At 38.7% G+C, this 24,366-nt stretch overlaps 1 protein-coding gene across 1 annotated transcript in view; it reads right to left on the reverse strand.

Annotated features, from left to right (window-relative positions):
• Positions 1-24,366, reverse strand: part of LOC149028411 (ion channel POLLUX-like protein, putative (DUF1012)) — a 104,853-nt gene that overhangs the window by 19,947 nt on the left and 60,540 nt on the right. The window contains exons 11-14 of the mRNA XM_089136384.1: positions 13,293-13,377; positions 13,050-13,197; positions 10,190-10,266; positions 10,020-10,100 (exon numbers count right to left, since the gene is read on the reverse strand). Of these exons, the coding sequence (XP_088992510.1) occupies positions 10,020-10,100; positions 10,190-10,266; positions 13,050-13,197; positions 13,293-13,377 (391 nt within the window). The remainder of the gene's footprint in view (positions 1-10,019; positions 10,101-10,189; positions 10,267-13,049; positions 13,198-13,292; positions 13,378-24,366) is intronic.

The raw sequence follows: 24,366 nt of genomic DNA on the forward strand, positions 1-24,366 counted from the left end.
CTCACATAACGACCATTGGAACATAGTTGTAATCTACATAGGAATATGTTGGGCTTAAAGTAAGGTGTTGAAAACATAAGCAGATCAGAAGACTCTTGTGCAAAAATTTCATTCCAAGTTCTCGGATCTATTCTGTTGTATAATTTTATTATAGCATTCATACCCAAATTCAAGAGAAGGGAAAACGAATCCCAACATATATACCTCTGATTGAGTTTTTGCCTGTTGCATGCTTTTGATTTTAGAATATCTTGCTCACTAACTTGTCTTTCCCTTAATTAGTTTACTAAAACAATTACATTCACTAATTTTGCTTTAATTAGTACCCCTTTTACATTGAGAACCAAAGATAATTTTCTCCATGGGAGCAATACTCTGACTCACACTTCATTACTTGATTGCAACATATGCAGCTGCGTAGCATTATAAACACAAGCAAACAGCTTGGATGGCTTAGAAGGTTAACACTCATGATGTAGATTGTGTGCTGATTGTGCTTTTGGAGTATAGAGATTTACGTATTTTATGTGATTATAAATGTTGTTCTGTTATTCGGTTTTAACACATGTAACGACACTTTGAATGTAACAAGATAACTAATTAGCACTCTGATAATTAACTTGTGAAAACCATACTCATTATCAATACAATTTAGTTTCATTTCCACTGCTAATGGTTTTGGATTCTCTTTATGCCATTGATGTTGAGATCTATGTTTTGGATGTGATATTGGCCCAAAACTATGTGATCTTGGATTGTGCGGTGCGCTGGTGTAGCATACAGGTCATGCGTTGAACTTGACAGTTCATCTTGAGATCTATGGTTTGGATGGGATATTGGCTCAAAACTGTATGATCTTGGACTGTGTGGTGTGCCATGTAGCATACCAATCATGCCTTGAACCTGACACTTACAGATGGGGTGTGACGGGAAGAATTTTACTCCAAAGTCCAAACCCAAGAGGCGCCCATAGGAATCAAGGCGATCCAGAATTCCAGATAGAGTAATTCTTGAGCAGATTAGAATAAACCCAAATGACATTGATCAATATTGCTTGAGAGATTTTTCAAATGAGATTGGAGGTATCTTTAGGAAGGCCGGAAGAGATTCCATGGTCTTAATGGTGGACTTGGGAAGACCAAGGATATTGCACTAGTAAACGTAGGAGATTCAAGTACAGATTTTATTAGGACGATACTCCAAATTATTTAATTTTCCAGACAGGAAATTTGATCACCCCCCCCCCAAATTATTTAATTCGCCACAAAAAAAAGCCTAATGAAATACATCATTTATAGCCACCAATTCATCTTGCACAAAGAATAATCTCATTGATGTTCCAAGTGGATGTAGAGAATCTTGTTCAACCATACGTGTAAACCACTGAAAAGTGAAAATCTTGCCCTCTTAAGTCTTAACGGAAAAGGCCATAAGAAGTCAAGAATGTCATCTAAAACAGCTCAACCAACTCCAACCAAACCAAAGGAAAAAGCTCCTATCGCCCTTGCATGGCCGTAGTGGATGAAGGATGGTAGACTGATTCACCATTTACAAAGCACAAAAGGGAAAATATGGAAAGAAAGTTCAAAATTTCAACTCTCCTTTAAATCATCAGACAAACTTTCCCCCTCTCCAATCTAATTCCCATCCGAGTACCATACACTCACTTCTTAGAGGAGTTGAAGGGAAAAAGTTTCCCAAATTACTTTATGGTCAGTGTGACTGTGTGAGGGTGGACTTGTATAGAGGAGATGCTGCAAATAGGAACTAGATGGAAAATTCTCTGTTGTATAATGAAGAAACAATATATTAGATAAACTAACTTTTAGAAATGGGACACCATGTGGGTAACCAATCTGCACAAGGATCTTACATTCGACCTCTCAACCATAGTTGTCACAGAATCTAGTCAAATGCAAGCATGGAATGAATTTTGCACGAAAGTGTTGAGATTTCGAGCAAAATTCCTACATTTTTCCAAATCGAAACGAAATTGAAAAAAATTCGTTGGAATGTATCGTTTCAAGGGAATGGTATGAAATTTTGGTCGAAACAACAAAAAATTTCGGTACCAACTGAAACGATACCTTTTATGTTATAAATCCTCTTTGTATCGACGGTTCCACCAGTTTTGACCCATTCCGCCTCTTTATGTTTCAAGTCTAAACAAATTTTTTTCTCATTTCTCTTGAATTCTATCCCCATTTCACCTCATTTTAGCAACTTCTTTGCATTCCTTCTCCATTCTTGCACCACCATTGTTGGGTTTTTGAGAATTAAACAAGGTGAGTTAACAAAGTTCTCAATTTTTATTTTCGTTTTGTTTAAGGCTCAAATCAACTTAGATCGCTTTCAAATTAAAGTATGTTTAGTCTAGAGTGTTGATCTATGATTATATGAAAATAAAAATAATTTTTTCATATTGCTACTATTTTATTATTATTCTGTATTTAAAAACTATTTTCTAAAATATGTATATTCCTCAAATATACATGTATACACTCATGTATGAGCTTCAAGTTGATGAATGTGAGACACCATCACTTCATCTATGTTGTGATGGTGTTGAATCAGATTTTTGTTGCTAATTATTAATTTTAATTGTTTGAAAATTATTTAAAAATAGAAGATTATTTATAGTAGCATGTATGTAATTTTTTGAGCTTATTGAATGTTTTTTAAGACACTTAGTGTGTATTTTTTTTTGGTATCAGGCACTCTCTTTAAAATATATCAGGCATATCGTAGCAACATGGGAGGACTGATAGCCGATAGGAAGAAAAGTGAGTGCAATTATTGCAAGAAATATATAGGAGGAGGTGGGGCCACTAGATTGAAGGTGCATCTAGCTGGGGGAATTAGGGATGTAGTAGGATGCCCAACGGTGCCCTCAAAGGTCAAAAAGGCGATGACATCATACTTGGCTGGGGGAAAGCAAAAGAGGAAAGAGAAGAGAACACAAAGGGAGGAGTTCAAGGATGCATGACCTTATAGAGTCAGGAGAGCAGGATTTTGATCTTGAGGAGTTAAGAGAGTATGGATGTCACCCTGACCCACAGTCTGCATAGATGAGGAAGGCGATGATGATGAGTAGGGAGCAGGCGAGGATTGATGAAATGAGGAGGCAGTAGAGGGCTATGGGTTGTGGGTCCTCTAGAGAGCTAGCAGGTATGGGAGGTACATGCAACTCCCAAGTCCTTGAGAGGAGGAATCAAAGTGTGGGGGAGGAGATTTCTATCCCATGTGCGAGCTTCATCAGCACTCCCTACAAATCTAGATCTTGAGATTCTTCGTAATGATCCAACCCCATTTAGGAGGCTTGACAAAAGCAAAGAAAGTTGAAGCACTTATGGGGAAGTGTGAAGGAGAAAGTGGGGATGGCTTTCTCCAAATGGGCAATGTACAATAATATTCCAACACATACAGTCCAAAAGCCTTACTATAGGGATATCATCAAAAATGTAGGAAGGGCTAGAAGTGGTGTACAAGGGCCCACCCCACATAAGATATATAATGTCTATTTGCTTAAGCATAAAGAGGAGTTGAATGAGTACATTAACAGATTAAAGCCTTATTATGGAGTGATTGTGATGGTTAATGGTTGGACTGGTCCCACTAGATAGTCCATCATCAATTTCATGTTGGATAGTGATGGGAGGACAATATTCCTCAAGTCAGTAGATTCATCCAGTGAGAAGAAGGATGCAAAATACATTTACAAATTATTGAAGCAAGTGGTGAAGGAGGTTGGAGTGGAGAATGTGATCCAAATCGTTACTGATACTGCCTCCAACTACAAGAAAGCTGGGTTGAAGATGATGGAGAATTCCAGGTATCAAAACATGCTTTTATTTCTAGTACAAATTTTTATTTTTCAATACATATTACATTATATATACACTTTATGACTTTATATTGATGCCTTAATGGATAGATATATACTCTTTTGGACTCCATGTGCTGCTCATGCTAAAGGACATGGGGGAAGGTCAAGCTTGTGAAGAAGACCATGGAGCAAGCCCGACAAGTTAGCACCTTCATCTATAATCACACCTATGCATTAAAGATGATGAGAGACAAGTGTTAGGGTGACTTAGTGAGGCCATACATAACCAGATTTGCTACTAATTGGATAGCACTACAGAGCTTTAAGAGTAAGAAGATAGGCCTTAGAAGCATGTTTGCATCAGAGCAGTGGTTCAATTGGGAGGGTTCTTCATCCGTAGGAGGAAGGGAGAGCATAGTTGACCACACTGGATGACAATTTCCAGAATAATGTGAGGACAGTGATGAAGATGCTGGAGCCTGTGCTGCACGTGTTGAGGATGGTAGATTAGTAGAGAAGACTTACTTACCACACATATGGGCTGCAACAGATAAGATGAAGTAGCAAGTTGCTAAATTTATCCACAGGGGAATAAGAGAATCCTTGACATCATCCAAATCAGAAGGGACTCTATGTTGAAGCATCCACTACATAAGGCTGGTGAGTTGTTAAGTCTAGGAAACAATTTAATTTTTATTATATTATCACACTATTAAGTATTGACTATTCCCTCTTATTTTTGTTTTATCTCACACAACATATTATCAAATCCCAAGTTCCATTACAAAGACATGCTTGGGATGAGGCAAGATTTGATAGATGCCGTCTAAACTGTAGTGGAGAGGTTGGAACCGGATCCATCTAAACAAGAAATCATCCTTATGGAGGTGAGATTGTGATTTGATATTCACAATTCATAGTTTTATACTAAGTTATTAAGTATTAACCTAGTTATTGTTTTTTATTCTTTCTATATTATATTAAGGCATTTAGGGATGACACTGGGAGCTTCGGTCGTTCCATGGCTATATCAGGACAAGGAATCCGCCCCGGGGAAAGTTAATTCATTATATATTTAATTACTTACATTTTATCATTAAGTTAGTTACTTAAGTATTGAAATGACTTGGAGTCTATATTTGTTGCAACTGAATGGTGGTTGAAATTTGACTGTGACTCACCCCACTTGACTAAGATTGCATGCAAAGTGCTCTCCTAAACATGTTTTGCCATTGGTTGTGAACGAAATTAGAGCAGCTTTAGCCTTATCCACTCAAAGAGGCGCAATCTGTTGGATGTAAAGCGTCTCGAGGACCTTGTCTACTTACACTATAATATGAGACTGAGGGAGGATCATATTAGATAGGGGACGGACAAAGAGAGTAATGTGATTGAGTTGGCTTACATATTTGAGATGGATGATCATGATGATGAAAACCCAGTAGTTGACTGGATCAGGAATAGTGGTGAGTCGAACGAGGAGGGAGGTCGTCTTAGTAGACAGATTGCAGAGGAGATGGGGGCTGATGTGGCGGACTTCATGGCCCAAGAGGGGAGTGCACATGCAGCGCTCGCCCGTCCCTTCATGCCACACCCGAGTGCATCCACCCAGAGTGAGGATTTGATTGTCTGGTCCAACACAAAGGATGATGCGACTCAGGCATCCCCCGACGACGATGACAATGATGATGGAAGGGATGAGGAGGGTGTTAGACCTCATGAGTAGAATTCAATTGATCCTAAGGACAGATCACCACCACCACTAGCACCAACAATACGTGAGAGTCAAGGAGGGGGAGGACAACCACCGAGATTTACAAGTGAGAGTCAATTCACCCAAGCAACACAGGGTTCAGACAATAGTGGGGCTGCATCTCGAGGCAAAATTGTTTTGTCGACATATTTGAGGAAGGGGAGACCGACGGAGGACATGCCATCATATTGGGTTTTACCGTCTAGATGATGCGGAAAGCTTGGTGGGCTCTATGAGATCGATGAGCGTCAATGAGCATATATGTTTCTAACATGGAAAAAAATTTGATCGAAATGGTCGAAATTTCGACCAAAATGCCTGCAAAATTCCAAAATCAAAATGAAATACAGGTATAGGCACAAAATGTATCCTGTATCGTTTCGTATCGACTGAAATATCGGTCGCTACGAGTTGATATTTCGGCCCGATACCATATCGGGCCAAAATGATACCTGCGTAAGTTATAAAATACCTTGTTTCGACCTTGTTTCGACATACTGACGGAATTTCGACCTACCGAGCCATATCGCCAGAGCCATTTCGAGCTGTGTTTGAATTTTTTGCTGATTTCTTTTGTTTTCATCCCCTTCTACACCTAATTTCTAGTATTCCATTTCCATCAAACACTTGATTTGCTCCTCCATTTGTGCATTTTCTCAAATCTTGCAAGGTGAGTAACCAACTTCCTCATTTTTTGATTTTTGTTCATTTGTGTCATAAATCATGTTAGATTGCTTCCAAATTTATATATGTTTACTTTAGAGTGTTGATCTATGAATTTGTAGTGTCAAAATTATTTTTTGATTCTTCCTACTACTTTTTTGTTTTTCTGTTATAAAAAATTATTTACTAAATTATCTATATTGCTAAAAATGTATATGTATAGTACATGTATAAGCTTCAAATGAATGTATGTGAGAGTTGAGACACCATATTGCTATGATGGTGTTGAATTAATCTTTTTTTTCTGTTAATTATGTAACTTTACTGTATTTTTTTTTTGGTTACACTGTATTAATATATATTTAAATAATTAAAAAATATTTAATAAATGGGAGAGGTGTGGAGGGACAAAAATTAGAACTCAAGATTTCATTTTAGTATAGAGTAAGTCAAGGGCAGGGGAGAGGTGCTCTTCCATTTGTTGAGCAGATCTTCCACACTATTACACAGCCACAAGGCCCACCACCACCAGTTCCTTTGGAGATTCACAACTTCCCACCGTTAGGAAATCTTATGCATGTGGATGAGGCCACATACAGAGATGCAGTTCTTGACTATGTCCAAAACTATATGGGGCAAGGGCAAACATCATGGGAGTTATATTGTCATTTGTATGGGGTGCAGACGGAAGAGGGAGACCTTGAGGCTTGAATAGAATAGACTTGTAAGTAATAACATTCCCGCTTCTTCTCTGATTCATGTACTATATACTTGGAATGTTGGATGTTACATTTTCAGTAGTTTTTTAGCAAACTAGTAGTTTTATAGTGTTTATTATGCTTGAAATAGCTAGTATGCAAAAATCCAAATCAATTTGAGTGCATTTGAGGCTAGAAATTGAGTTTTCAAGAATCAGGAAAAAATATTCAGTTTCGGTCGAAATTTCGACCTTTTCCAAGGTCGAAATGTTCATATCGATTGAAATTTCTTCCTTGGTTTCTAAAGACTCCACCTCTAGAGGATCCAAATGGCATAGGCCCGCACAGTCCTCATATGATACTACTATGGAGAGTGTTGGTTTTACTGGGTCGATTTATGAAGCTTGTGGTTATGGACCTTATGGTGTCCCTCTTGGCTATTAGACTCAGAGTCAGCCACCAGTGGACCCTTATGGTCATAGAGCTTATAGAGCTTACGGTGTCTGTCCCACTGTCACCTATCAGAGCCAGCCATTGGAACCTTTTTATCATTATGGAGCTCATAGTGTCCCTGGCCCTACCAACGACCAGGGTGTTTTTTCGTTTGTTGGGCAAATCTTCCACTCTATACCACAACCACCACTAACCCTTCCATCTGTAGTTGAGCTAGTTCCTTATCTGGAGATTCCCAACTTCCCACCATCAAGACATCTTAGGCATGTGGATGAGGCCATATACAGAGCTGCAGTTGTCGACAACTGTATAGAGCAAACATTATGGGGTGTATATTGTCATTTGTCTTGGGGTGCAGAGGGAAGATGGAGACATGTATTAGGCAAACTTGTACCTGGTAATATTCTCGGTTCTTCTTATACATACTATATACTTGAATGTTACCTTTTCAATGGTTTTTTTTGGTAAACTAGTAGTTCCATTGTGTTTATTATGCTTGAAATAGATAGCATGCCAAAATCTAGATCATTTTGAGTCCATATAAGGCTCGAAATTGAAGGTCGAAACTTCATAAAAAAAATCAATGGTTTTGACAAAAATTTCGGTTAAAACCTGAAAATTTCGCACTTTCCCTGGGTCAAAATCCAGGTTTCAACCTTAATTTTTTCCTTGAATGCAAGTGTTGGAGTGGAAAATTCAAATAAACACCTACGTATCTATATTCTAGACAACACCTACGAAACACCTTGACCATGGTTTAAGATCTCGCCCTCGAGGGTGATCTTGCCCTTGAGAAAAACCGAGATCTTGCTCAAGTTGGCAATATCTCAGGCGAGATTTAGTAAATTTCAAGGGCCAAACTTAAGTGAACTCAAGGATCCATCTTAGGAGATTTTAAAGGTTGGGTTCAAAGTTGGTATTTAGCCTATTTTAAGCCTTTAAACACACTAGTGGCCTTAGATCTGTGAGAAAACAACCTTGTGCACCTTGTGCATGAGTTCTAGCTTTACCCTAAGTTTGAAACAGAAATGTTGTAGGAATGAACATGCATGGTTATAAAACATGAAATATAGAAGCATTAGGACACAAAAATGAAAACCAAGTTGTAAGATACATCAAATAGATTAAATTGCTCAAAATTCCATCCATACGAGCAACATATAAAACAAGTGATAAAATACATCAGAAAACTTAAATGGATCAGAACTCCAAGCACAATATAACATCATCATTCTCGATTTGTCAAGAATACAATAGTACAACCATCATAGATTCATAATTGATAACTATATAAGTTCATAACAGTAGAAGGTAAGATCAAATCAGTCAAGGCCCCACTCCACTAGTACCACGACCACATCTTGCAGTTACATCATTCAGCCAACTCGATGAGGTGGCCAATAATATCATTCCTCACAAAATTAGAGACAACAGGGCACCTAGGTGTATCAGTACAGTTTCCACCTTGCTTGAAGAACTCCTTCAAATGACCTTGATTGATCTTGTTTTCTTGATGTAGATGTGCTAAACCTTGCTTAGGAGTGTTGCAGGTGAAGGCCCGGAAAAAAATCCAGCCAAATTGAAGGTTTTGGAAGCTCACTGGTGAGATAGGAGGAGAGAGCAGCGAGACAAGACTGGTTCTCACCTAGACTCAATCGAGTTTTGTAAAAAGAAAGAAGGTCGATTGGTTTTCTAGTATTGCCTGGGATCTCGTCTCACCAGGCCAAAAAAGCCAGATCTCTAGCAAGATCTCTGACCATGACCTTAATGATTATGCTCTCAACTCTCTCCTAAAGTGCAAGTCCAAAACTAACCCATGGGGATTGGGGACAACTGGTGAGATCCTCAAGGCCTCAACTACAGCTTTTCCTTTTCCTCCAATTAGCACATTGAATCACAAAAACCTGAGGTTGATATCGGTTTAAAGTTTTAACCCACCAAAAGTCCTCCAAATGGTTGAACTTGTCTCCGCCATCCACATCATTTCTATGAAATAGAACAAAGGTTCTGCCTGACCCTTCCATGGCCATGGTTGGGCTTAAATCAATGCCTCATACGTATCCCACCCGTTCTCTAGGAGTAGACTTCAGTTACTTGGATCAATAATCATGTCTAATAGGCTCCCAGGGATCCTCCAAATTTCCATTACCGCTTAAGCCAAGAAGCATTTATCAGACTAGTGCAATTGTGTAAACGAGGTTCAATATTTAAGTGAAATTGGCAACAAGATTGGCCTATGGTAATTCCAATTCAGTCCGAATCAGATGGGAATCTGACTGAAGTCACTGGACCTAGAAATCCAGTACGAATTAGAAACAGCAACCTTATTTGTACAAATCAGATGCAGCCAATTCCTATCTGGTTTCATAGGAAACTGCAATCTTATTTCGTTTCCTTTAAGTGTGTGTATATTTCTCACAGTACAAACACCTTCATGAATGATATTTGCACACAATTCCCTGTTTCAAGAGATCCCTTTAAGCTCCATCAGAAGGTTTCTTTGCAGTCTTTCTCCCCCCAAATCACCACCACCCCAAACCAGAAAACAAAGTTGAGTTTTCAGGAGTCTTAAAGATAGAAAGTCACCAGCATATGAAGAGAAGTAGAACTTATCACAATATCATACCTTATCAGTTTCTTTCAGCACTTCATTGTCACTGGGGTGGAAGTCTATCTTCCCATTCCGATAAAGACCACAAACAATTTCCTGCAAGGACAGCAGACACAGAGTAAACAAAAATTAGCACAACAAACTAGTCTTTTTCATGCAACACTACAATAGGAGCAAATTTTCACCTGTTGAAATCCTTGCCTTACACACTTATAGTCTACTCCAGATAGGTTAGGGAAGTTGCCAAGGTTAAATACATTTTCTGCCCCCAAAAAAAAAAACATTGAATAATGAGTGGAGAAGGTAATGATAGCAAACAATTGAGAATAAAATTTATCAAGAAATGGAATCAAAACAAATGCTACAAATTTTGTGAAAGTTCTAATGCACAGTAAAACAGTAGTTAACATCAAGGTTCGAAATTTTGGTTCATTTTGCCATCTTGCCCTTAAGCGAGATGACCAAACTACTGAAATTTTGCTGAGATTTTTTTTTTTCATTTAATTTTATTCGATTCAATATTTTGGTGGGTTTTCGGTGTTTTGTTGGGCTGATTTTCAATGTCCAGTCTAATTTGAGGCCAATAAACACAAATGAAAGTGTTATTTTTGCCTAAAACTTAACCTAAAGTGGTGTTTTCATTGGCACATGCCCGGCTGTATGTGGGCAAAACTCAAAAGTCTGGAACATGCTTTCTCACAAATATAAATGTGGCTATTATGCAAGACAACACTGAGAAAGCACTGCTGGTGGTCCCTGGTACAAAAGTTCTGAGTAGGCTCCTGTTATGATTGCAATTCATTAGTAGAAGTAAAAGCAAGCCTAAATGTTTTGTCCCATACTTATACAAAAGGTTAACCTCTCTTATGTTTCTCATTAAAACAAGCCATGTCATAAGGATGTTATGGAATAATATCGAAATTGTAACTGACATCTTCCTGCGTTCACTTTAAAAATGACAAGTGGCATAGTAGATGTCCTTTGGATCCACTGTACACTGGCATTAGAGTTAATATTTTAAGGATGGTCACTGGCTTATTTATGTCCTTGTAAGTTATAATTTTATCTTTTGTTCTCCTAACCTTACACCTCCTCATGGAGGTCTCTATAATACCAACAAGTTCATGAAGAAAAATATCCGACTGGAATTTATTCTTCACTAACCACAATTTCTCCCAAACTCTTCTTCTTCCTCCCTCATCTCCTTCTTCTGCTAACTGTTAGTCCATGTTCCCTTGTTTAAATCAACCCACACCTACTATCCAAATTGGTACCAGAGCTGCTTTGAGAGTCGAACAAGCACTTTTGTTCTCTTCGTCTCTCTTTGGAACTCTAGAAAGATAGAGGGTTTCAATAGAGGCCATACCATGTAAAGCAGTTTATGTAGTATGTTCAATTGGAGTTCTAATCTGCAAACTAGTACTTAATGGAAGGAGTTTAAGGGCTGTAGAAGTCAATTGAAGCCATAGTATGAAATTTCACCATCTCGGTAAGTATCAAAACAAAATCGCCTATGAAATGAAAACTGCAATATCTCGGCAAAATGTCGAAAATTTCAATGAAAGTTTGAAAATTCCAAGGGGTTGTACCGTGAGGCTTATGGAAATGGAACTGGTGGAACATATGGTGGTTCATCAGCTGACTCTAGTAGCATGTCTGCCTATGGGTGTGGAGATGGACCAGGTGCATCGTTTGTGGACTCCATCTTTGGATATCCATCAAGACCAGCACAACCAATTATGCCAATTCCACGACCGAGTCACAATCCATTGCCATATGACACATACCCTAGGGTAGGATACCTACTTAATGTTAATGATGCTACCTATAGAAGGGAAATGACGAACTATATGGATAATTTTATCTACACCATGTCACGGCTTGCTTATGTCCAGTATTCCTCCATGACCCAAGGGGATGGATCTAGCCTGACATATACCTATATGTTGGATTCTACTTCTTGTATTTGTTATTGCATTTTAATGATAATCTTAGTGTTGTCTTGTATAATATCCATATTTCCCATGATAATCTTAGTGTTTTGCATAATATCCATATTTTCACATGATAATCTTAGTGTTGTCTTGCATAATATCCATATTTACATTTGTGAAAATACATCTCCAAACCTCGAGATTCGCCCACGTACAGTCTGGCATGTGCCGGGTCAAGAATACCACTTTAGGTTAGATTTTAGGTCAAACCAACACTTTCCTTGTGTTTATTGGCTTCAAATTAGGCTGGATACCAAAAACCAGCCCAAAAAACATACCAAAACATTGAGTAAAAAAAAAAAGTCTGATATTTTGGTCATCTCGTCAAAGGGCGAGATGGCAATATGAACCAAAAATTTTTAACCTTTTTTGAATCCCTAAAGGATGAAACCATAGCTACCACCAGCTTCTCTTCTCATTCTATTCCACTCGTTCCAGTTTTATTTGCAATGAAACCAAGCTTATTTGGATCTCCTATGAGTGTTTTTTAAGTCCCCCAAGGGCTCAACCTGGAAAAATTATTGGAATGTGTAGTTCTCTTTGCTGCTGCTCAGGTATCACCGGTTGCTACACTTTCCTTTTTTCTTTTGCTTTTTCAATTATAAATTGTGGTGTGCTGATTAACTGTTGTGAGCTGAAGAGTTACACAATGAATATCTTTGGTGGTTGCAGAATGAAGTTAAGGTGCAGAAGTGTATTTGAGTTGGTTATCATCCTGTTAGACTGTTTGCTTGCTGGTGATGTAATTTGTTGTTGGTTTACTTTCTTCCTTTGGGTGTAGCATATTTCCTACTTGTTGAAGATACTTCAGCGATTTGTCAAGTCTAGCTCCAGAAAATGTTGAACAAAATCAATGTAAAGACTTAAAACCAAGGATACTCAACTGTATCTTAGAAAGAGAGGAAATGTAGACATTAAAAGAGAAGTCTTGTACATTCAGAAAGTTCATGTGATTCTACTTAACAGTAAAAGTACATGGATGGATACATATGTATACGCACACATAGTAGAGTAGGACCCTAATCATGTCTTGTGTGGAAAAGGTAAATACTCTGATAATTCAGCAAGTGTCTATAGATTGCTATGAGGCCTTTTTGCCGAGAGCACTGAACAAACAATTTCGATGCAACATTTTCAACTGGCTCCACCTTCAACCCGGAGATTGATTTGAGAAGTTCACATGTGCTGGAATTTGACACCTGCATTCAGTTGTGACACAAATGGGCTTCAACTGTACACAACAGAAATGACTTCACGTGTTTGTTTGAACCGAAATAATCCAGAATTGATTTACCTCAACAACTGTGGGAACGGAAGCAATTTTAGGAAGCGGTTGGAGGGCTAACACAGAGAGAAATGCATCTGTATCAACTTCATACCTAATGGATTGTTCAAAACTCCGAAAAATTTAATGAATCTAACAAAACTATAAAATTTTATCTTGGAAAAAATGTTTAAGAGATGAATGACTAAAGTGAAAAGTTGAGAGCTGTAATACAACAAAGAATGGGCAAGAGTTGTTATTCCAAATTGTTATTCTTTCCACCGGGGCGAGGGGAAAATGAAGATGCTGATTAAATGTGTGAAGTGATGCTTTTGGCAGTACCTTTGAAGCCATAAGACTTTATTCCATATTATCTAATCTATATTACAATGAAACATTAATTATTCAAGAAAAACCTTACATTATGAAATCCCCACTTACAGGTCATCCAGACCGAAACCATCAGATCCTAACAAGATTTGCATAGAGGAAGGACAATAAAGAATCAAGAAGCAGAAAATAAGGAAATATCAATCCCAAAATATAGTTTATGTTCATGAATCCCAGTACATCTTTTCACTCCTTTTTCGAGGTAAAGCTTTGAGCTACTAAATATCAATAATCAATAATCAAGATCTACATTAGAAATGCAAACCTAATCAAATTATTAACTTTATACCAGTGAAGGAAGAATATCATCTAGCAAGCAACTCTTCCCTAGATGGATTCAGTATCGGAACATGTGATTAGTATTTAAGCTATTCGTTAGTTGAGACCATAGTTCAAGAAACCAAGCTTCAAATCAAAATATTACTGCTTTAGTTGTAACATGTCCAAAATCTAGTACATCTTGGTTGGCCATTATTGTGGACAAATGCCCATATTTTCTTGCAAAACTGTAAGAAAACCCTAAATTTGTACATAATTAAACTTTTTAGATTGCTTGAAAAAAGCACCCACAAAACGGAAGTCTAGCTTCAAACCCCTAGATTGGTACTGTACACTATGTTTCAGTACCCTTTCTCTTATCTAACATTTTCTCCACATAATTTGGTACTAAAAACAGAAAGAGAAAAAAAAAAGAACACTGAAACATGTATTAACAATGAAGAAAAAAAATTTAATAGTACACTAGTGTCAACAAGTGTCATCTTAGACAAGTAGTAGGAATTACTTGAGAATACTTAAACACAACAAATGTGGCATTGCCCAACTTAATGGGGCTGGCTACATGGAGCCGAGCAAAAATAAAGTAAGAAACACAGGTGAAGTCAAATACTGAGATGGTGAGGGTAATCTTGGCATTATGTTTTCATTTCCCGACTTATTTTTCATGTTAGCGACTATTAATTAAAGTGGGAGAACCAACAGTATTTTGTGACTCTCATATGGAGCCTCAGGCACTGTTACAGCTCTTTTAGTCTATATTCTTCCTCTTCTTGCAGTTCCTAATGATATTGACTTATTCGTATCAGTTTGAGGATTTGTGGGCTTCTCTTGTCTTTCGCTCCAAGGAGTGCAGCATCTTATCCTGTATCTTGGGACTGTTTAGAGACTTGTTCATGTTCCACAAAAAATTAAAAACCAGGTTTCTTTTTATGGTGTTTGATGCTTATGGAGCAAAGATTGCAGATTAGCTTCAGAAGTAGGTATCACGAGCACCTTGTCAGGTTTGAAGATTGATTTTTTCTACCAGGGTAAAAAATTGACTTTGGAATCTGCTGCAGAGGACAAGTTATTATTTGATTGAGGACTTGAAATCAATTTTTGTTGCGGTTTAATGGCCAAGTCAATATTAGTCAAGCTTTCTAAGAATTTCAAGATATCTGGTTGCAACTGCACTCTGTTTCTTGGCTTCTAAATGATGCCTATACAATTTAAGAATGTGGTGAATTGAGTTTCTCTCTTCATTATTAATTTATATTACTAGTAAAAACCTAGCGGAGATTACCAACCTTCAAAAATGAAAGGAAATTATTAAGTCAGTTCTGACAAGAAATGACCAAAAGGGTCACTTGACAAAGACCAAACCTGAGCATGATTCATCATGGATACTTTTGCTACAAGAATTAGGGCAGATGCTGAATTCTATGCAGAACTGGATTGACTTGGCGACTGACTCAGACACATTGAAGGAGATATGGAAACATTTTAGTGTTTTGTATTCTAATAAAACGAACTTTTTCCACATTAATTATTCGTCTCAAGAGATTTATGGATATTGATTAAAAGGATCACGCTTTGATCCTATATTTTTCCAACTTCAAGAGGAAATTATCTACTTCCTATCCTTTCCAATGTGGAAAACAGATATAAATCAATGAGAGCTTGCTGTCATGAGATTTTTGGGAGGACTGGGAAGGGGCTTTGGTTCCGTCCATCCTGAAACTCATGGGGCAACAAGGTAGCCATGGTCTCAGATACTTTTCCCAAGTTTTACGAGTCTCATGTGAGAATCCTCATGATTTCACCTCAGCTGATACTTTAGGCCTCAGCTTCTTTTACACAACATGGGCAAAATATTTGTCCTAATTAGAATAGGACTTTCCCTTTAAGTCGTCTGAATTAGAATAGGGCTTGCGCTTAAGTCTTTTAAGTCCTTTTACTTATGTTATTTAGTTTCTAAATTGTTTTCCTATTCAATCTTGTATTCCCATTCCTTCTCTGAGTTGGTCCTAGCTTATGTTTTGTAAACCTATAAATACACTATTTGGGGCAATGGATAATCAACTTTCTCAAAAGAGTAGTTTTCTCTCAATCTACGACAAACGTCTTGACTCTCCCATGGACCAGAATCTGAAACATGTTCCTGAAGGAGGGGATAAATGGCTTAGGCCTTTTATTTAGTACAGTTTCAAATAAAGCTAACTGGAAGGCAAGGATCCATGTAGACCACCCCATTTAGTCAGGATAGGGCTCGCTTTTGTTGTTTCTTAAGGAGGGGATCACTTGATGATCCTCAAAGATATAAACAACTAGTGGGTCATCTGAATGACTTAATTGTTATTCAACTATACATTGCTTTTCATATTAGTGTAGTAAGTGCAGAACTCGCCTCGAAACCAAGATGAGGTTCCACTTGGTCAAAACCTGAGAATTTTACCATGACAACTCAATCCTGGGTTTCCGCCTTGTTTCACGGATTTTTTATCTGGGATTTTGCATACACCTATTTAATAAAGCATAAAAAAACAAAATGGCACAAGTATTTTGCTTAAAAAAACTAATAAAAGAGTTATCATTCAAGTGGAAGTATACTTGAGAGGTTCTTACAAATACCAAAGACTTGTAAAGAACAAATTACATAAGTACTTTAAATGTTTCATACAAATATGACAGCCACAAAATAAATAACCAAAAAGAAACTTTTACCCACATCTTACTTAATTCCAAGACGAGTTCCTTGGTGGATCTATCCCACAATACGCGTGGTACTAGTGAGATCTGATACACTGCTTTGAATATTGGACAAAAAATTCCCATGTCATGGTCATGGAATATCTATTCAAGTAGTCCAATACTGTAAATCTATAGGTATCATCGTCAGCATAAGCTAGATATCCTAACCTAGGGAATGTATCATCAAGGAATGGACTGCAAAAGAATGAAGGATGAACTGGCCCAACTAGGTGTGAACATGGTATAAAGTTTGGTTGAAACCACTGAAATTTCAACTGTTCAAAAAAAAAAGAAAGTGGAATCGGAAAAGTACCAGGTTTCAACAAAAACAGTCAAAATTTCAATCAAGATGAGTCGAAACCTCGAACCCTGCGAAATTTTGCAGCTTTCAACAGTGTTCACCAGATTTTTCCCTTCAAGTTTCGACCCCCAAACCATTTTTTACTGGTTATTTGTGATGTCAACCTCTTTTTCATCCTAAATCAGTAACTTCTTTGCTTTCAATCACATCATTTGCTCCTCCTTTAGGGATTTGGAATTTCTTGCAAGGTTTGTTCAAACTTTATTTTTGCTTTGTTAATGGCTTGAATGGTCTTGATTTTTGCTTTGTTGATTGCTTAAGCGGGTGTTGTACGAAGTATTTTCCCTTGTGACAAATTTCCTAGGATGGGATATCTACATTATGTTGATGATTACACCTATAGAAACATAATGAATCAGCTTCTAAACAACGTTAGGCATAACATGTCATGGGAAGCTTTCATTCAATATTCAGAGTATTACTATAAATAGGGGATGGACCCACCGATTCCAGTCAGGCACTCAACTTGGAACTAAAGCTTGGGACTTTGTTTTTGTTGTAAATGTAATTTTCTATCAAATATTTCATTTATGCAATATAGTTTGTTCAATCTTACAAAGTTTGTATTTCTCGTTACCTCTAATGTATTAATATACTTAAATGATAACTTTTCAGTAGTTTTTTTTAACAAAATACCAATTCCATTGTGTTCATTATGGTTTAAATAGGTAGGAGGTAAGATATCAGATGAAAAACTAGAGGTACCAATTTGCAACCCGAACCGTTAAAACTAAACTAAACCCGTATTAAAGCCCAAACCGGCCCAAACAGAACCTTAATGGGTTGTGTTTGGGCTGAGGGGGCAAAGCCCAAATGGTTACGGGCTGGCCCAAGTCTGAACCGAATGGCCCGAATCAGCCCATTAATGAAGTACCTCTTTAATTTAGCTCAATATTTCAGATTTTAAAGTAGCTTAACCTCTCTTCCCCCCCCCCCCCTCCCCCTCTATTTTCTTTGTCCATTAATCTAATTTCTTCCCTCAACAATGCAGTTGTTTCCATCAATCTAATTTCCTATTTTCTTCTTCCATTATCTCTCTTATAGTCCTTGTTTTGATTTAAGGGGAGAAGAAAAAAGAAAAGAAAGATGAAAATCAATAAATCATTAGCACAAATATTTATAGCCCAAACCCAAACTGCACCAGACTAAAATCGTTATTTTGCAAATGGGCCGTGTTTGGGCTTGGTGTTTTTCAACCCCAAACCGTTAAGCCAAACAGAAATTGCCCCAAACCGCACCATTGACAATTGACACTCCTATGAAAAACACATCATATAAGGGTCAAAACCTAATATCAAAACTTAGGTCGAAATATTCCATTTTCGACCGAAAATTTGGTCAAACCAGCATATCTCAATTTTTGGCCTGGTCAAACCTGCCATGAAACCGAGATTCCAATCCTTGGTGGGATGGATATGCAAAGATGGAGTCCACAAACGGTGCACCTAATCCTGATCAATCTCCATACTCATATGCAGACATACTACTAGCATCAATAGATGACCCCCCCCCATTTGCAGCAACTCCATCATATGCTCCATAAGGACTATAACCAGCGCAGATGCAATGTGCTCCATACCAATGTCCTGGGACTGGGAACCAACAAATAATAATGGTCGCCATTATCCAGATCATTTACCCCTAGGCTCACTCAAGTTCATGGATCCCATCGAGCCCACCAAGCTGGCTATATTCATTTGATACTGAGACCCATATGATCTGTCATCTCATATCCATGGTTTTGTGTGCGTCAATTGTAGTTACGTGCACCATGATCTCTATCTTGTGTCACATACGTGAACGATGACTCCTCTATAAACCTCAACCCAACCCACCTAGTCATGATACTTACTCATGTTGAGAACTCAATCCACGATGAGATTGGCTGATGCTTGACCACCACTATTAGCATCACCATCATCATCACCCTCACCTAGGGTAGATGTCTGAGTGGCATGATCAGTTGTGACAAACTACTGTAAGTCATCTTTAGTATTAGTTGATGCACTGAGGTGTGGCACAAATGGACAGACAAGCTATGTATGCACTCTCCCATCAATGCCAAGAAGTCATCCACATCAACACCCATCTCATCTGCAATATGCCTACTAGGTCAACTTTCCTCCACATCCAACAATGGCTCACCTTTGTGCCTAATCCACTCAAATAGGGGGTTCTCTTCATTATGCCTCAAATATGTCAGCCAACTCGATGGGGACATTATCACGTTCCATCTCTTGTTTAATGTGTTCCTCTCATCTCATATTGTAATGCACATAAACTAGGTCTTCTAGCCGTTTGACACCATAGATTCTGCCTCTTAAAGTGAATGAGGCTGAATGTGTTCTAGTTATGCTCACACTTAGTGGTAGAACATGTTTGTGTGAGCACTTTATGTGCAATCATTGCCAAGTTGGGTAAGTCAGCCCCATTATTGCAGCCACCACTTAGCTGCAATAAACATATAGAATTAAATTATTAAGGTTATACACACCTTAAGTATAGGAGAAAAACTAAAAGAGACAATATTTAAAGATTTGAACTAACCACCTGCAATAGTGGTTTTACAAGCCGATATTGCCACTGAGCGACCGAAACTCCAAATGGCATCTAGAAAACCTCATCCAAAATAAACAATTACTAGGATAGTATAAAATTAAGCAATTAACCCAAGTCATTAACTAATAGTGTTCTCACAATCTCACATAACCATCTTGTACTTGGGAGTTTCCATCATCTCCATTCTAACCTTCTTGAAGAATCAGTAACAAGTTGCACCACATGATCCACTCCAACCACTTGCACCACATCCTTCAATAGCTTACAGATGCATTTTAACATCCTTCTTCTCCTTAGTCTTTGCATGCATCAACAGACTTGAGGAACATTGTCCTCCCATCACAGTTCAACATAAAATTGATGATGGACTATCTAGTGGGCCAGTCCAACCATCACACATCACTGCCACCCCATTATACCTCCACATAGACTTAAGACCATTAATATATGTCTTCAAGTCTTCCTTATGTTGTGGCAAATATACATTGTAGATCTCATATAGGGTTGGCCCCTGCACTTCACTCCTAGCTCTACTAATCTCATCAAACATGGCATTACATGTATAGCTTCTAGGCTGCATTTGTAGGAAAGCTATGGTAAAAATCCCATTTGGAGAAGGCAACCCAGTTTCTCCTTCACATTGGTCCAAACATGCTTTAAGATCTTCTGCTTATTCTTTGGCCTCTTAAATAATGCATGATTTGTGCAGAGAATCTCTACATCTAAATCAGTGGGTGCTTCAGGTGAAGATCAAGACTGTGAGGGTCATGGGATTAGGATGGGCTCTGGCTACTCCCTAAAACTCCAGCTCCCTAAAGCTCTAGCTCTCTAAATGACCATGCTCCTCGGCCTTCTATGACTTCCCCATCTCATCAAGCCTTTGTTGCTCTCTACTCATCTTCATAACTCTCACCATCTTTGTTGCCTCCTCTGACTCTGAAACCCCATAGTCTCCTAGTTCCTCCTCATCAAAATCCTACTCTCCTAGATCTAAAAGGTCATCTAAGCAAGCATCCTCAAACTCCTCTCATTGTGTCCTCTTCTCCTCCTTTTCTTTTTCACCTCACAGATGTTGTGTGATAGGACCCATGAATTATGCCATGTGGCGTAGAGAGGGAGAGCTAGGGTAAGTTGTGGGTTAATAAATAGGGGGAATCGAGAGATGAGAGGGGAGGATACATGAGTGATGTTTGGGAAGCTGTAGGCTAAAGGGCACCGTGAGGTGTTGGGGGTGACTGGCACCATTAAAACCAGCATTATCTTGCTATTTCTACTGTTTTGTCATTGAATTCCATAGTGAATAGTAGGTTCTTATCAACTGGCATCAAAGCAATGTCAATCCAAGGGAGGTGAGACGGCATTGTCACTATTTTCTGGCGAAGAACGAACGCAGGAATGGTTAACAAAAGTCGAGCTCCTCTGTTGGTAACATCAGATTGAGCAAGAACATTGGCTTGCAGTGGCTATTGAACATTTGAAAGGTGATGCGCTAGATTGGGTCTACAAGAGATGCCGGCTGAAACTAGATTGGGCAAGCTTTGTGGACACCTTAAAAACTGATTTTAGAGATGGGAGTGACAAGAAATCCATGTCAGCTTTAGACAACCATAATGTTGTGGTTGAGACAAGCGTAGGCGAAGTTGATTCGAAGGTGCACGTTGAAAAATGGCATGGAATAGCTGTAAACAAGGTTGGAAGAAAGCATCGATCAGAGGGCGGAGTGCTGCCGGCGATGGAAGGTGCGCTTCACCGAACTTCGAGGAGAAAGAAGAAGAGAGGTTCGAGTGAGGGTACCTACCAGATTAGAGCTGCAGCAAGAAATCATGCCGTTAAATTGAAAGGTTGTGAAGAGAAGAGGAATGAAAGGAAGACAAGAGCACACAGCAGAAGACTTCAGGAGGCTAAGGTGTTTGTTTGCAGAAAATGGGGAAGAAGATGCTGGAATTTGAGGGTTTTGGGGGTTCATTTGGTTCACCCCAAACTGGTTTGTGGGATTGGTCCACACCCCTAAGGGCCAATGGTTCTATTATTTGGGCCCAACTCAAGTACGCAAGATTCCAAACTTAGGACCCAAGCGAACCAAATTCAAAGATTGGGCTGCTAGATTCCCTAAGAAACCTCCTTATGCCCATCCCATTTTCTTGACCCAAAGCCCAATCCGTTCCACCAACATCCAACCCACTTTTCTTAACACATGACTTAAGTGCTTAGGTCCAACCCATTCAAAAGAATTCCTTTGGGCCAAGCCCATTCCATTAACCCCAAGCCCATCTTCTTTCATTAACCCAATATCCAACCCATATTTCTTAACTCACGATTTTAAGTGCTTATGCCTGACCCATTCAACAGAATTCCCTTGGGCCCATTCCATTTTCATGACTCAAAGTCCAACCCATTCCATCAAATCAACGCCCAAGTCCCAACCCATTTCTCTTAACCCATGGTTTGAATTTGGACACCACCCATTTAAAAGACCCACCTCAGGCCCATCCTATTTCATTACCTAATGTCCAACCCGTTTTTCTTAACCCATGGCTTTAAATATTTGGGCCCCATCCATTCAAAAGATATACCATGGGCTTGGCCCGTTTTGTTTACCCAAAGCCCAAGCCTTCTCATCATTAACTTAAGCCCAAATATTTCAGACGGTCCAAAGCCAAACTGGGAGACCCATTCGAACCAAATAATCACCAAACTAGTGGTTCGACAGAGTCAATAGGGTAAACCATCGTCTTCAACCTCACACAGTCGAGACGGTGGAGGAATAGGCGAGATTGGAGCGGCTACGGTTGATCTGGGTGTTGTTCTCGTTGCCGGTGCCAAAAGCAAAGCGATCAAGTGCAACGCTCCTAGATGTGATGCTATTTCTCACAGATATTTCGTAGAATTATTTCTGTCTCAAGTACGAAAGATTGCATGCAAGTTTTGTGCAGTAATAGCAGAGGGATTGCTTATAGGCAAGGCAAGGAAGGATTCGATGCCTCTCACCCAGTTGATTCTTTTCCCAGAGGACCAAAATGTTGTGATAGCTGCGCTGGCAGGACTAGTTATCGTTGATCCTCGGGCAGTTGCTTTGAGACTCACGGAGCTGACGGAAGGGCCAACAAGGATTGTGAACCCGACGCTTGATGAAATCATCAACCCTACTCTTGCTCATGGATTAACTGCTTCACATCCTACACCTAGGAATCTATTGAACGATGAAGACCAGAAGTTTTTTAATTATCTCAGTTCGTTAGCTATAGGCAGTGTTGTAGTGGTGAAATTGGGGCTCACAATTCTCTTTATTTTCCATCCAAAACCTCAATTTGACAATACGTGCCTCCTTCCAAGTGTACTGGACCCTTGTGCAACTTTGGAACTCTCTAGTTGCACAGTATGCAGGGGAGTGCGTAGAATGGCCTGCATTTGATCACTTCCTCTGCCCATCTGAAGAAAATGGCGGCTATCGGTTCAAAGCCCTTCATACATATATTAATGCACAACTCATTATAGCAGGTGTTGTGAGTGTAAGGGGCATGTCGTGCATGGTTTTCAGCTGAACCCAGCCCCTATGGCTATTCATGGTGTGTTCTTTCCATCAGCTGAAGCATCCAAGCTTTTTCCTTATACGGACTGTTTCGAATTATTTGGATTTGGGATATGTGGGCTACCAAGGAGGGCTTGTCAAGATGCTGAACTAGCATGGTTATGTGGCAAGCATGTGAAGATCAAGTTTCTAATTTTCCCTCACCTTGAGGACAAGGTGAATTTCAAGGGTTCGGTAGTGATAGGACCCTAGGATCATGCCATAAGGCGGAGAGAGGGAGTGCTAGGGTAAGTTGTGGGTTAATAAATAGGGGAAATTAAGAGATGAGAGGGGAGGACAGATGAGTGATCTTTGGGCAGCTGTAGGCTGAGGGGCACCATGAGGTGTTGGGGGTGACTAGCACCATTAAAACCAGCATTATCTTGTTATTTCTACTGTTTTGTCATTGAATTCCATAGTGAATAGTAGGTTCTTATCATTGTGTCATTGCCACTTTAATCACTACAGGACCTTGGGGGGCATCCAATCTCATTCTTATCCCCTCAAACTAGATGCCACTTTAATCAAGTGGACTCACCACCTCTAATCTGTTTCATACAGTAGTTACGCTCATGGAACAAAATTCCCTCGAAACATGGGAAATTTCGCCGATTTTGAAAAGGTTGAAACAAAACCTATGGATACCGAAACGAAATCACAGTTTTCATTGATACCTGGGAAATGTCGTCGAAACTGCTCTAAACTTGTGAAACATGGTCAAAATTTGTGTCAACTAGTTTGACCAAGTGATTTTTTTTCACTTAAAGTCATGAATTTCAATTGAAAAACTCTGCATTTTGCGGAATTTCGAATAAAACCCTGGTGGAACCTCAAGTTTTGACCCTCTGTTTCCCCTCTAATTCCAACCTTTGTGAACCAATTCTAGGTGACTTTAGCCATTTCCTTCCCTCCTTTGGGGATTTTGACAGTTCTTGGGGATTATTATAAGGTTTTTCAAGGTTTATTGCAACATAATTGAAACCCAAATTTTTTATTTTTTCTTTATTTCACACTCAATTGATGTTGGATTCTTTTGAGTTTAATATATGCTGTCTCTAGTAGGTAGATCTAATAATGTATGTTGCTAGATTTAATTTTTGAAGCGTGCTAGTATTTCTTTATTTTTCTAATTTTAAAAATTACCTACAAAATTATATTTTTCAAAAAATAACTTACATATACATGATGTATTGGCTTTGTTTTGATGTATAAGAGAC

This window comes from Hakea prostrata, chromosome 1 (genome assembly GCF_041222555.1).
Source record: "Hakea prostrata isolate BN-2017 chromosome 1, UWA_Hpros_2, whole genome shotgun sequence".
Lineage (NCBI taxonomy): Eukaryota > Viridiplantae > Streptophyta > Magnoliopsida > Proteales > Proteaceae > Hakea > Hakea prostrata.